The 15283-nt window shown below is 36.5% G+C and overlaps 1 protein-coding gene across 2 annotated transcripts in view; it reads right to left on the bottom strand.

Annotated features, from left to right (window-relative positions):
* Positions 1-5206: 5206 nt before the first annotated feature.
* Positions 5207-15283, bottom strand: part of Rpe65 (retinoid isomerohydrolase RPE65) — an 18531-nt gene continuing 8454 nt past the window's right edge. The window contains exons 7-15 of one of the 2 annotated variants that reach the window (XM_021196440.1): positions 15136-15217; positions 14785-14917; positions 14552-14691; positions 13731-13860; positions 7635-7749; positions 7449-7543; positions 7234-7345; positions 5673-5835; positions 5207-5381 (exon numbers count right to left, since the gene is read on the bottom strand). In XM_021196440.1, the coding sequence (XP_021052099.1) occupies positions 5684-5835; positions 7234-7345; positions 7449-7543; positions 7635-7749; positions 13731-13860; positions 14552-14691; positions 14785-14917; positions 15136-15217 (959 nt within the window). In that variant the 3' untranslated portion in view covers positions 5207-5381; positions 5673-5683. Of the gene's footprint in view, positions 5382-5450; positions 5463-5672; positions 5836-7233; positions 7346-7448; positions 7544-7634; positions 7750-13730; positions 13861-14551; positions 14692-14784; positions 14918-15135; positions 15218-15283 lie in introns of those variants that run through there. The other variant, XM_021196441.1, reaches the window with a different exon arrangement.

Below are 15283 nucleotides of genomic sequence, written 5' to 3'. Positions count from 1 at the left end.
AGACCACCACTGCTGCCCCAAAACTGAGCCCAAGTGGGACCTGTCCGAAGTCCACATGGCCCAGGAACTGCAGAGCAGCCTAGGACAGGATCATTCTAGCTTCCATCTGTGCCTGTGACTGACCCTGTGCCACAGCAATCAGGACCCCAGTCCATCCCAGAGAGATCAGGTCTACCAGGAGCTCTAACACACCAAAGATCGCAAGAGTGCTGACAGACCTAATTACACAGGCTTACAGGCTCATAGGAGAAACAAGCTCCAGTCAGAGACAGCAAAACCAGTTAACATCAGATATAACCAGATGGCAAAGGGGCAAGCCCAAGAACATAATCAACAGAAACCAAGGCTACCTGGCATCATCAGAGCCCAGTTCTCCCACCATGGCAACCCCTGGCTTTCCCAATGCACCTGAAAAGCAAGATTCTGATTTAAAATCATATCCCATGATGATGATAGAGGACTTAAAAAGGACATAAATAACTCCCTTAAAGAAATACAGGAGAACACAGGTAAATAGGTAGAAGCCCTTAAAGAAGAAAGAGATAAATCCCATAAAGAAATACAGGAGAACACAACCAAATAGGTGAAGGAATTGAACAAAACCATTCAGGATCTAAAAATGAAAATAGAAACAAAGAAATCACAAAGACAACCCTGGAGATACTAAACCTGGGAAAGAGATCAGGAGTCATAGACACAAGCATCACCAACAGAATACAAGAGATAGAAGAGAAAATCTCAGGTGCAGAAGATACCATAGAAAACATTGACACAGCAGTCAAAGAAAATACAAAATGCAAAAAGCTCCTAACCTAAAACATTCAGGAAATCCAGGACACAATGAAAAGACCAAAGCTAAGGATAATAGGAATAGAAGAGAGTGAAGATTCCCAGCTCAAAGGGCCAGTAAACATCTTCAACAAAATTATATAAGAAAACTTCCCAACCTAAAGAAAGAGATGCCCATAAACATACAAGAAGCCTACAAAACTCCAAATAGATTGGACTAGAAAAGAAATTCCTCCCATCACATAATAATAAAAACACCAAATGCACAAAACAAAGAAAGAATATTAAATATGTAAGGGAAAAAGGTCAAGTAACATATGAAGGCAGACCTAGCAGAATTACACCACACTTCTCACCAGAGACTATGAAAGCTAGAAGATCCTGAGCAGATGTCATACAGACCCTAAGAGTGCACAAATGCCAGCCCAGGCTACTATACCCAGCAAATCTCTCAATTATCATAGATGGTGAAACCAAGATATTCCATGACAAAACCAAATTTACACAATATCTTTCCACAAATCCAGCCTTACAAAGGATAATAGATGGAAAACTCCAACATGAGGAAGAAAAAGCAAGCAATTAATCTTCTTTTAACAAACACAAAATAAGGTAGTTATACAAACATAATTCCACTTCTAACAACAAAAATAACAGGAAGCAACAATCAATGATTTTCAATATCTCTTAACATCAATGGACTCAATTACTCAATATAAAGACATAGACTAACCAACTGGATACAGGACCCAGCATTTTGCTGCATACAGGAAATGCACCTCAGTGACAAAGACAGATATTACCTCAGAGTAAAAGGCTGGAAAAATATCTTTCAAGAAAATGGTCCAAAGAAACAATCTGGAGCAGTCATTTTAATATCAAATAAAGTCAACTTTTAACCAAAAGTTATCAAAAAGATGAGGAAGTACATTTCATACTCATCAAAGGAAACATCTACGAAGATGTGCTCTCAATTCTGAACATCCATGCCCCAAATGCTACGGCAACCACATTCATAAAAGAAACTTTGCTAAACCTCAAGGTGCACATTGAACCTCCCATAATAATAATGGGAGACTTCAATACCTCACTCTCACCAATGAACAGATCATGAAAACAGAAACTAAACAGAGACACAGTGAAACTACCAGAAGTTATGAACCAAATGGACTTAACAGATATCTTTAGAACATTTTATCCTAAAACAAAGGAATATATCTTCTCAGCACCTCATGGTAACTTCTCCAAAATTACCCATATAATCTGTCATAAAACAGGCCTCAACAGATACAAGAAGATTGAAATAATCCCATAATCAGATCATCACAGACTAAGGCTGGTCTTCAATAACAACAAAAACAACAGGAAGCCCACATACACATGGAAGGTGAACAATGCTCTACTCAATGATAACTTGGTAAAGGAAGAAATAAAGAAAGAAAAAAGATTTTTTAGAATTTATGAAAATGAAGGCAGAATATACCAAAACTTATGGGACACAATGAAAGCAGTGGTAAGAGGATAACTCATAACTCTAAGTGCCTCCAAAAAGAAATGGGAGAGAGCATACATGAGCAGCTTGACAGCATACCTGAAAGCTCTAGAACAAAGAGTAGCAAATACACCCAACAGAATTATTCTGCAGGAAATAATCAAACTCAGGGCTGAAATCAACCAAGTTAGAAACAAAAAGAACTATACAAAGAATCAACAAAATCAGGAGCTGGTTCTTTGAAAAAATCAACAAGATAGATAAACCCTTAGCTAGACTAACCAGAGGGCAAAGAGACAGTATCCAAAGTAACAAATCGAGAAATGAAAAGGAAGACATATCGGTAAAAATTGAGGAAAATAAAAAATAATAATCAGATCCTACTACAAAAGCCTATACTCAACAAAGCTGGAAAATCTGGATTAAAATAGACAATTTTCTATTGACAGATACAAGGTAGCAAAATTAAATAAGGATCAAATAAACCATCTAAACAGTTTTATAACCCCTAAAGAAATAGAAGCAGTCATTAACATTCTCCCAACAACAACAACAACAAAAAGCCCAGGACCAGATGGGTTTAGTGCAGAATTCTATCAGACCTTTGAAGCAGACCAAATACCAATACTCTTCAAATTATTCCACAAAATAGAAACAGAAGGAACACTACACAGTTCATTCTATGAAGCCACAGTTATGCTTATACCTAAACCACACAAAGACCCAGCAAAGAAAGATAATTTCAGACCAATTTCCCTTATGAACATTGATGCAAAAATACTCTATATAATTCTCTCAAACCGAATCCAAAGACACATCAAAATGATCATTCACCATGATCAAGTAGGCTTCATCTCAGGGATGCAAGGATGGTTCAATATACCGAAACCCATCAACGTAATCCACTACATAAACAAACTCAAAGAAAAAAACATGATTATCTCATTAGATGCCTAAAAAGCATTTGACAAAATTCAACACCCCTTCATGTTAAAAGTCTTGGAAAGATCAGGAATTCAAAGCCCATACCTAAACATAGTAAAAGCAATATACAGCAAACCAGTAGCCACCATCAAACTAGATGGAGAGAAACTTGTAGCAATCCCACTAAAATCAGGGACTAGACAAGGCTGCCTACTCTCTCCCTACACATTCAATATAGTACTTGAAGTCCTAGCCAGAGCAATTGGACAACAAAAGGAGGTCAAAAGGATACAAATTGGAAAGGAAGAAGTCAAAATATCATTATTTGCAGATGATATGATAGTATTCTTAAGTGACTCCAAAAATTCCACCAGAGAACTCCTAAACCTGATAAACAACTTCAGCAAAGTGATTGGATATAAAATTAACTCAAACAAATCAGTAGCCTTCCTCTACTCAGAGGATAAACAGGCTGAGGAAGAAATTAGGGAAACGACATCCTTCACAATAGTAATAAATAATATAAAATAGAATGGTGTGACTCTAACCAGACAAGTGAAAGATCTGTATGACAAGAACTTCAAGTCCCTGAGGAAAGAAATTTAAGATTTCAGATTATGTAAAGTTCTCCCATGCTCATGGATTAGCAGGATTAAGGTAGTAAAAATAGCCATCTTTCTGAATGCAATCTATAGATTCAATGTGATCCTCTCAAAATTCCAACTCAATTCTTCATATTGTAAAAAGAACAATCTGCAAATTCATTTGGAATAACAAAAAACCCAGGGTAGTGAAAACTATTCTCAACCATAAAAGAACTTCTTGGGGACTCACCATGCCTGACCTCAAGCTGTACTACAGAGAAATAGTCATAAAAACTGCATGGTATTGGTACAGTGACAGAAAGATAGAGCAATGGGATGGAATTGAAGACCCAGAAATGAACCCACACACCTATAGTCACTTGGTCTTTGACAAAGGAGCTAAAACCATCCAGTGGAAAAAAGACAGCATTTTCAACAAATGGGGCTTGTTCAACTGGGGCCAACATGTAGAAGAATGCAAATTGATCCCTCCCTGTACAAAGCTCAAGTCCAAGTAGATCAAGGACCTCAACATAAAACAGATACAGTGAAACAAATGGAAGAGAAAGTAAGGAAAATTCTTGAACACATGGGCACAGGGGAAATTTTCCTGAACAGAACACCAATGGCTTATGCTCTAAGATCAAGAATTGACAAATGGGACCTCATAAAATTGCAAAGCTGTAAAGCAAAGAACACTGTCAATAGAACAAAATAGCAAACAGCAGATTGGGAAAAGGTCTTTATCAATCCTACATCTGATAGAGGGCTATTATTCAATATACACAAAGAACCCACAAAGTTAGACTCTAGAGACCCAAAATAACCCTATTTAAAATGGGGAAAAGGGCTAAGCAGAGAATTCTCAACTGAGGAAACTTGAATGGTGGAGAAAAACCTAAAGAAATCTTCAACGTCCTTAGTCATCAGGGAAACACATACCAAAAGAACCCTGAGCTTCCACCTCACACCAGTCAGAATGGCTAAGATCAAAATCTCAGGTCACAGCAGATGCTGGCGAACATGTAGAGAAAGAAGAACACTCCTCCAGTGCTGGTGGGATTGCAAGTTGGAAATCATTCTGACACTTCCTCAGAAAATTGGACATAGTATTACCTGATGACCCAGCTATACAAGTCCTGGGCATATATACCCAAAAGATGCTCCATCATGAAAAAAGGCAACTTTGCAAAGTCTACATTTCTTTCCTATTTGATTACTAAGTGTTTAAAATAATTTTTAATTTATTTTTATATCACAGAGAAAGTATCACCATATAAATAATCACTTAATTTTTAAAGGAACCACTTGTCCAACTCAGAAATTTCTGAAAAACACTGCAAAAATTGAGTACATCTTTGACTTAAAATCATTATGGACAGGAGGATGAAATAAACAGAATTTTTTTCTCTTTCTGTTTTTTTAAAGATTTATTTATCATATACATATATGAGTACACTGTAGCTGTCTTCAGACACACCAGAAGAGGGCATCAGATTCCATTTCAGATGGAAGTGAGTCACCAGGTGATCATTGGGAAATGAACTCAGGATCTGTAGAAGGGCAGTCAGTGTTGTACTGCTGAGCCATCTCTCCAGTCCCTAAAATAAACAGTATTTAATTATAGATTTGGAGGTAGCTGGTCTTGGTTTTGCCATTAGAAACATGTCTTGCTAGAATATTGTTGATGATTTTTTGTATTTTTAAATAAAAAATTACATTTATGCATTATATATGTATATGTGTCCTGTAATGTGTGTGTAGAGGTGAAAGGACAATTTCCAGGAGTAAGTTCTGTCCTTTCATGATGTGGATCATAGAGATTGAACTCAGGTTTTCAGGCCTGACAGTAAGTGACTACTTACAGAGCCATTTTTGCAGACCTGGAATATGTTCATGATCTTTTGAACAGTCCATGGAAGGTCACAGGGATATTAGTCTCCACTTCAGCCCTGGCAATTTCACTCAAGTCTTTGGCATTCAGAACCAGGAGATATGCAGGCTTTTGTCCTGCCCCAGGGCTTACCACCACACTCAGAACCACACCTGTTAATTAAGGCAGTTTTGAGATTTTAAAGTCAGGTTTTAAGATTATCTGACATTGAAATTATATAGGTAGTAAGGTACTATTACATTAAGAAATAAAAATCACATAGAAATAAGTCACATAGAAAACCATGTGACTTATTGTGATTCTGGTTCTTTTTTTTTTTTTTTTCTTTTTTTTTTTTCGAGACAGAGTTTTTCTGTGTAGCTCTGGCTGTCCTGGAACTCACTGTGTAGACCAGGCTGGCCTCGAACTCAGAAATCTGCCTGCCTCTGCCTCCCAAGTGCTGGGATTAAAGGCATGCACAGTTTCTTATTACAACAACCAGATCAAAGTACTAACTCATCAATGTTGACTAAGGGAGCAGATCTATATTCTTATCTTTAATATAAGTTATAATTAATAAAAATGTACACTTTAAAACTTTTAAAGCAGAAGAGTGTGTTATAACTATAAATTTCAAGACATATGTAAGTTTACTTCTTTCAAACATAATGAAAACCTAGCTTTTATACTTTTCAATGAGTGGTGTGAATATAAAACCACTTATTAAAAATGGCCACAAAAATTATTTATATTCTTCTATGTTTTCCCATATTTTAAAACTTTAACCCTACAGAATATAATACATTCTCCTGTCCTTGCATTAATGTTTTTATATTCTTTTATTATTTTTATGTGTATGGTTATTTTGTCTGAATAAGTGCCAGTGTACCATATATATGTCTGGTGTCCACAGAGGCCAGAAGAAGGCTCTGAATCACCTGAGGCTGAAGCTACAGCTGGTTGTGAGCTATAATGTGGGTGCTGGGAGTTGAACCCTGTCTTCAACAAGAGCAGGCAGTACTCTTAACTGCTGATCTAGCTTTCTAGGCTTCCTAACAACAATGCTTAGTTAAGACTGCTACTATGTAATACAGTTGCTTTACTATATGCTATGTCTCTGGTTCTTGCTTAGCCTCAACTTACTGAAACAAACAAATGAGCACTAGAGTCCCAGACATGCACATTCATTGATCTGCTAGAATATTTTATTTCCTTTCTTAGAACTCAATCTGCTTATTTAGAAATATATTTTGCTGAAGAAAGGCGATTAGCATTCTTGTTGTTATGCCCTTTCTTATCCCTTCCATTCAGAGCTTCACTATTCTGCAGAAGGTGTTTTACTGTGGTGTTTTGTTTTTGTTTTTGTTTTTGTTTTGGTTGGTTGCATTTTGTTTTTTCTAGTAGTGATCTACAAGACCTGACCACAGAAATTCAATTCTGGTGCAATTCCATTCAGTTTAAGAACCACCATTTGAAAGTTAGTAAAAAATCAGCCCAACCCCTTTCCTAATAGAGAACACACTGAATTTCAATATAAAGCAAAATCTAGACACACTCATTGCTTCCATTACCATCATCTTCTTCCAGAGCATCTGGTTGAGAAACAAAGATGGGTTCAGATGGGTAAGAATCTGGCTCTTGCCACATCCAGATTTCTTTAGTTTTGACGTTCAGCTTACAGAGCTGCTTATGACCAAGAAAAAGCAATTGGATAATTAATGAGGTGATTTACTTGACTAGCATATGACTCAAAGATCTATCGGATGTTAGTAAGATGCTTTATTACCTTGTCTGGAACAAAGTGATTCAACCCAAGTCCGTATGCATAAGTATAAGGTTTCCCCCCAAATTTCTGGTAATTGATTTGAGGAAATTCAAAGGCTTTAAAACAGAACACAGGTAGAAGAAAATTCAATATCTTTAAGTAGACCATTGATTCCCTTCTCAGCTTTTTTTTACTAGATCATCTTACCTTGACGAGGCCCTGAAAAGAGAACCTCAGGTTCCAGCCATATGGTCTCATCACTGCACAGAATGGCTGTGGCAGTTGTATGGGGGAGTGTGACTAAATTTCTGCCTGTGTCAACCTAAGAAAGAAGATAATAGAGACCACAGTGAGAAGGGAAAGAAATTCAAGTATCTGTAAATTCAGACTTCCCAAACTTTTCCTCCTCTTTTCAGAGGTCACCAGGTAAGGAACAACAACAACAACAACAACAACAACCAGACAAGGAGACTAGCTACTTTACTGGCCTTGTAAGTATCTCAGATGGCATACTGGTAGATTACAAGTAACCTGTTGGAAACATATTGTTCAGGGTTAAATGTCTGTCTTTAATGTGACAACCATATTGATTAGCTTAAATTCCTTGATAATGGTCTTATACTTCAGAATAGGTGGCATGTGACATTGTCCTGTCCTAAAAGTCTATTTTTTCATGCAGCCAATCAGTCAGGCAAGTCAGTTGTTTAATCACTAACTGTGTACTAGGCACCATGCTAGGTACTAGGAGGGGAAAGGATATTTAGAGATTCTCCAATTGTCTACAAATTCAGCATTACAAATGCAATTGGCATGACTGAAAGCATCTTGGTCATCTGATTACTTCACAAGCACTCATTGAGTACCTCCTGGAGATTCTGGGTTATATTAGGTGTTAGGGAAACAGCTATAAAAAGGGTTGAAATGGCCCATATAGTGTGTGTGTGTGTGTGTGTGTGTGTGTGTGTGTGTGTGTGTGATTTAAGAAACAACATGAAGGCATTATAATCAAGGGATTTTGTTATACTGTAGGATAGACAAGAACATAGGTGACACTTACCTGTGGGTAGGAAGGACAGGACATTACAGTGGGCTCATAATACAAGGTAGAGAAAATGTCAATGTCAAGTAGGTGGAGAAAAGTTTCTGTCTGTTTTAAGGAGTCAGAAAAAGACAAAAACTGAGAACAACCTGAAGTTGAAATTTAACTTCAGATAAAAATTAGAACAGGACTTTAAAATTCAGGAAGAAATAGACTGTCCAGGGAGTAATAGTAATAAAACTACTTAGCATGTTTAGCATACTTATACTTGTGAATGAACTGGTGTGGTTGGAAGAGTGTCTTTACGACAGTGAAAAGTTGAAGTTTTGATTCCCTGGTAAGACTAGAACCTAAACCAGAGAAAGCCAAACTGTGGGTCTCAAGCCACAGCCTAGAAGTATGGAGATGGCTTCCTGCTTCTATCCATTCAGAGTTTCTGAAGACTCTGAATATATGGCTCCATGTTGGGGAAGAGCAGGGAAGAGAGCAGTGGAGGAAATGTCAGCTCAGACCTGACTACAGCTCTACACATACAATGGTAAAAGGAAATTCAGTCAAAAGGAAAACAGGAGTGGGAACATGAAGGAAAGGCAATAAGAAAGTGTTGACATCACACACAGAGTTATCATAATCACACCCAACACATGCAATCAAAGAGGACTGGCAAAACAGCCAACTAGCCGGTTTCTGTCTGACAATTCCTTTTATATACCACCTGAACACAGAACACTGATACAACATCACTATGACAGTATTAATGAACAGTAGCAGCACTTTTTATTTAGATGCCAAGCACTGTGCAATCCATTTGGTATAGATCATATTCATTTGGTTATCACAACAGGTAAGTCCTGTCTTTCTCCCACTTTACACATGAGGAAATTTAGCCTCAGATGAAACACTATGCCAAAGTCACAGAGCTAGGGTGTGCCTCCATCCCAGTCTTAACAAACTGCCTGCTTGGCCAGCAGCTGAGTTAGGAACCCATACCCATGGGGAAGTCACAGAGGATCTTAGTGACTCAATTTATTCATCAGTGAGATGAAGCTGTTCTCAGACAAAAGTTAAGGGTTTGAGGAAGGACCCTATGAAAATCAGTCCTTTTTTTTTTTTAAATTATAGTTTCTGAAGAACAGCTGTCAGCTGCCTGAGGATAAAGTATTTATTATTTTCCAGCTAGGATATATAAAAATGACATATAATTATATTGTCAAACAAAAAACCCTACTAGACCAGATTTCTAAAAAGGCATTTATCTCCTCTCATCTACATGTAATGGTACACATACACACACACACACACACACACACACACACACACACACACAAACTTTAGATGGTTGCATAAAAACAGTGGGAAAATATTTCTGGATCATATTTTATACTCTCTTATTATTGAGGGTCAGTGAAGCTTATGTTCTATTTGGAGATTAGCAAATATACTTAATAAAATGTACAGTGTACCATGAATATAGAAATAAAAATAGAATAGTAAAGGGATTCAAAGAATGAGTAGTTTATGAGTTGAAATTTTAACATGGGGTCAGAGTAAGTCTCTTTGTAAAAGTGGCATTTGATACGAAATTCTTAGACGAGGAAACCTGCAATGCACTCAGGCAGGGAGGGAAAAAGCTGTCCTAATCTAGGAGAATGGCACCAAGTATGTTCCAGGAGTACCAAGGATAACTGTGGCAGTAAAGTACAGAACTTTGTGGAGAGCTAATGGACTTAGATTGTGTAAAGCACATGGGTTATAGTGAAGACCTGGGCTTTCACTGTGGATAAATAAGGAAAAACTATATAAGGATTTTGAGTAGGCAAAGAAGACACTGTGATTTATTCTTAAAGAAATCACTCTGCTCAGTTGAATCTGCACTTGGGTATTTGTTTTGGGGATTGAAGGAAAAAAAATGCAAGATTAGATTCAGTAAAACTAATTTGTTTTATAGTAGTCCAATCCAGAGAAAATGATTCTAGTTGGATTGGTAGCACTGCAATCAGTGAGACAGAGGAGATGGAGTTGAGAGTTTCCTGGTGAATAGTGTTTGGAAGTGAGAGAGATAGCAAGCCCAGCACCATGTTGTCTGATATGAATAATTAAAGGCTGGTATTGTCTCACAATGGTTAAAACTATTATAGGTGGTACAGTTTTTGATTGGGTGCAGTTTCAAGTTTTGTTGCTTTTTATTATATTGAAAATTGGTGGTAGTGGTTGATAACTTGAACCTTGAGATTCAGAAGCAAGAAGAGATATTATTCAGGCTACTTTAAAATAAACTGTCGAAGCAATGAGGACACAAAAATATACTATAGGAGCCATTGACTGAGTTATAGAGTCTTTCAGCAAAAGAAAAATATGTAGTGGTAGCTTGTTAAGACAAAATGAGTTGAAAGAACTTGGTTTTCTAAGGAAGGAAGATCTGGAAGGGACAAAGGAAAGGAGGAAATTGCTAGACCAATGTATCAACTGCAAGGATGAGAAAGATTAGCTTTGCTTAGGAAGATAGATATTCAAGATGAGTGGTATACTAGACAGAAGGAATCTTTGATTCTTTTCTGATTACTTTCATTTCATTTCAGATGAAGAGAAATCATCACCATCATTACATATGAAGCTCTAAAAGTGGGAGGTATAATAGTGAGGAGAGGAAGATCTGGAATATTTAACTAACAAAGTAAGATAATATATGAAGTTAGGAAATGAAGCAGTAAGATTTGTGGTCAGACATTTAAAATTGTACCAACTAACATGATTGTATGTTTGCAACATTTAAATTTAGATGAAAAAGGTACAAATATAGAGAAGATAGATAATCTAATTGAACTACAGTGTAATTTTGATAAGTTTGATAAAGAATGATTATCTACACGGATGTTTTTCATAATTGTTGACCATGTAAAATGACTTGAGTGAGAGAGGAAAGTGAGTATTTCTAGGTCATAAAGGATATTAACTGTTATGTGCAATGGAAGGAAATTTATAGTAGGAATGATAGCAGGGCAGGCAGCTGTGGGCATCATGTTATTGTACATTATATAAATAGTATTCTTGTATTATTCAAATGCTGGTTTCTCTGCCCCCAAATCTGGGTGCAATCCAGACATGACATTGTAATGTTTATACTAAAAATCTCTGGTCTCAGTGTTATATAAACATTGCTCCCCATTTATTCTCTGATTTGTCAATAAAAGTTGATCAGCCAATAGGTGAGCAGAGGTGAGAGTAGTTCTGTACTGCTAATCCCAGCTAGGGGAAAGGGAGAGAGTAAGGGAGGATTTGCCATGAGAGGAGGGATCAGGAGATACCATGGGAACAGATCTGGACAGGGAGAGCCATATCAATACTGAAATGCAAGTACCTCTGGTATTTTGGTTGTAAGGTATCCAGTTTCGTTTAGAGGATTGAAATAGATTAATACTGCTCAGTTATTGTGTCATAAAGCTTGATTAAATAAATCTTATAGTCCCTGTCTCATTTATTTGAATGCTAGCCAGGATAAAGGAAAAATTATCACTTTTAATATTGCACTAATAGGTCACATTGCAATATAAAAGGCACAGATACAGCATGGAGTAAATGGGATTTAAAGAGCACTGAAATTGCAGAAGAGCATTTATATTCTAAAAGAGAGTTTAGCTTTAGATTCTCTATTGCCCAATATGTTCTCTATGCCATTTCCAGAGGGACCCATGTTGTACACACACACCATACACACTTAAACTTCCTCAATAATCTCTTACCAATTATATGTTACTTAGAGTCTGGTAAAGAAAGCCCATTTATAATCTCTTTCACTCCAATCATTCTTTCCAGCTGTTCTTACAAACTACCACCTCTCCTCTGCTTTCAATAAAGCATCCCAAGGATTTTGTTATACTTCTATGTTAAATCCCATTTGCTTTTTTATTTTTCCCTTAAATACAACTCTTTGTCTTAGCAGAAGTTCTTCCCCCCTCCCAAGGAGCCCAATTTCACTCAACTATTATTCTTTATCAGTTTGCAGATATGCTTAAAGGCAAAAGGATCAAGTTCTAAGCTATGTTTGCTTTCAACTGCCTCTGATTTAAGTCTTTAGTTCAATGTATCTGCTTCAACACCCTTTGTCCAAGCAGGTAGCATATAGACAGAAAAAATGGGTATTCATGTGTTTACATGGGAAAATATGTTTTCCTTGGTTTTGACTAGTACTTCTATTTCACTAAAAATTCTGGATATTGCTGATGTTATTCTGGAACACTGAAAAGACAAAAATGTAGAGACAAAGAGACAGTTGTGTGGGGCCCATAAAGCTAACCTTCGAAATATTCATGAGAACCAGGTTTCCTGATTCTATATCTGCTGTTATTTTCAATCACAAAGTCCTCTTTAAAAGGCATAATTTCTTAATGGTAGTGGATATCCACTGTGGTGTAGATTCCTACTGTATTTTATAGATTGGTAACATCAGGATCAGAGTGGCTTTTGTCCTAGTCACATTATCTAGTTGGGGAGCCTCATGGTTACCTTCCAATCATTAATTTCCAAAGGAATATTACACTTATATCAAATATTACACTTACATATTACACCTGGGGCCAAGGACCTTCTTTTTCAAACACCATCCACTATCCAGGTTATTAGTTTCCTTTGACAATCACTCCTCCTCTATAGTGTCCATATTTACTTTATCAAAAGAGTATTTAAGCTTCAACTTTGAGATTCATAATTTTTAGGGTTCTTATTTATATATTAATAATTTTGAATGCTATTTCTCTTACCGGTGTACCTACTGCATTTATTTCAGTTACCAAATCTTCAGAGGAATATTATAAACTCCTCCACTAACTATCTAATAGTATTAATTTTTTTGTCTAATGTCATTTTCAGATTTATAGAAAAAAAATTTCCTATGCCAATGGCTTGAGGACCGGCTTTCTGATCTTTTATTTTTCCAGAATTTGAAGTTATTGAGGATATTTGTACAACTATCAAAGGAGGCTGGGGATCACTGGGTCTGTAGTTATTAAGGAAGGATGCTTTTAAAGGGATTTTATGAATAAAAAGGACACAGAATTTGAAATCAAGAAAATTACGTATCATCTTGGCTCTGTGGAAGTCACCCTTTCTAAATCACACCATTCTTTTGAGCTTCAGTTTCCTCATTTGTAAAATAAGAGGTTTAATTATGGTATTTAAAAACTTCTCTTAGATCTGAAATTTCAGGATTATATGTATCAACAGTACAGTTTCCAAGTGAGTTGAAACACTCATGTATAGAAAGTTACCTTGTCAATTGTCAAAGGAAGTACATATCTCCTGACTTCAGGCTGAGGAGCCTTCATAGCATTTCTTTTTACTTCTTCCCAATTCTCACGTAAATTGGCTAAATATAAGTAATTATAAACAAATTCAAACCTGTGAAAACAAGAAGTCAAACATGAACACAATTGCAAATAATAAAAAAGGGTTTAATGTAGTATAGGCTGACCTTGAACTTAAGATCTTCCTGCCTCTTCCTCCCAAATGTTGGGATTTAAGGCATGCATCACCACAGCAAACCAATTTTAGAGGTGATTCATGTCTTTGAAAGCACATATATCTGATTGTTCCTTAGCCCACAACCCAGACTGTTATTGACAGAAATAATGTCAGAGTCATTTCCTCCTACTCAGTGAGGGAAAATAAAAAGACTTACCTCATGGATATGAGTAACATCAGCTTTACATACTCTTTGTTCTGTCCTATTGTCTCCACTCTGTGTCTTTAGGAGTCAATGTATTTTTAATGACTAGACTGAGAATAGCATTTCTGTTTCTATTATTCAGAATGAGGGAGGATTCAAGGCACTTTACAGACCTCAAGAAGTTTCCATTTTTAGGCCTGGTTCAGATCAAGTTGGTTTTCAGTGTTAACTCTAGTTCTGATGGTTAGTCTGCCTCTGATTTTCTAAACTCTCTGGTCACTATCATTATACATTTTGCTATTTCATACCACTTCCCTTTTTATATGTGATTCGCTCTTAACAACAAAGACTTGCATATTTATTAAGGCACTTTGTTTCCAGAAGAAATTGGAGATGGGACTTTTTTTCAACATAATTTTTTACCCTTTCCAGCAACAGAGATCCACAATCAGAAATCCATTGTCTTCATAGGTATTGATATGATGGAAGAGATTGAAAGGGGAAGTCCTATATTTGTTATTGAAATATTTTTTTCTTTTTTTATCAGCAACATGAAGCCAAACCTGGAAAAGTAAGGAAATGTTTTGATAAATTTAAGGGGAAAATTATAAAACACTTTCCTTAGAATCACAGTGTAACAAATGAATCAGACATACCCCCATGCTTTCATTGGATTCGAAACAGTCCATGTAGTTGGCTCCCCAAAGACTCCACGAAGAAAGAAACTTGAAAAGGTTAATTTTGACTGGAGTCTCCACAAAAACGATATAGTTGGGAGTCAGACCAAAACTGTTCAGAAACACAAATGGGCTGGTGAATGGGAGAGCTAGTTCTCAGTTATGGGTGGGTAGGTGTCTACACAAAGTATATTTAGTTACTCAGATTTACAATGCTTACATGGAATAAATTGGATTTAAACTTAGTTTTCTATAAAGACTTTCTAGATGAGGGTTGGTATCAAAGGTAGGCAAGGGACATCTTTAAATTTAAGCTGTCCTTCAAATTACCTGTGTACATAAGATGGCTTGAATCGATCACTGCAAGGGAACTGCACAACAACTTCTGACTTGTTTATTGGATCTTCCTTGTCTGAAATAAAGTGGTTTAAAGGCTTTAGAACAACAACTTTTCCTCCTCCTCTTCCTCCTCCTCCTC

Source organism: Mus pahari, chromosome 4 (assembly GCF_900095145.1).
Source record: "Mus pahari chromosome 4, PAHARI_EIJ_v1.1, whole genome shotgun sequence".
In the NCBI taxonomy this organism is placed as follows: domain Eukaryota; kingdom Metazoa; phylum Chordata; class Mammalia; order Rodentia; family Muridae; genus Mus; species Mus pahari.
Note: the sequence above shows the minus strand (reverse complement) of the source record. Positions and strands in the feature narration are given on the sequence as shown.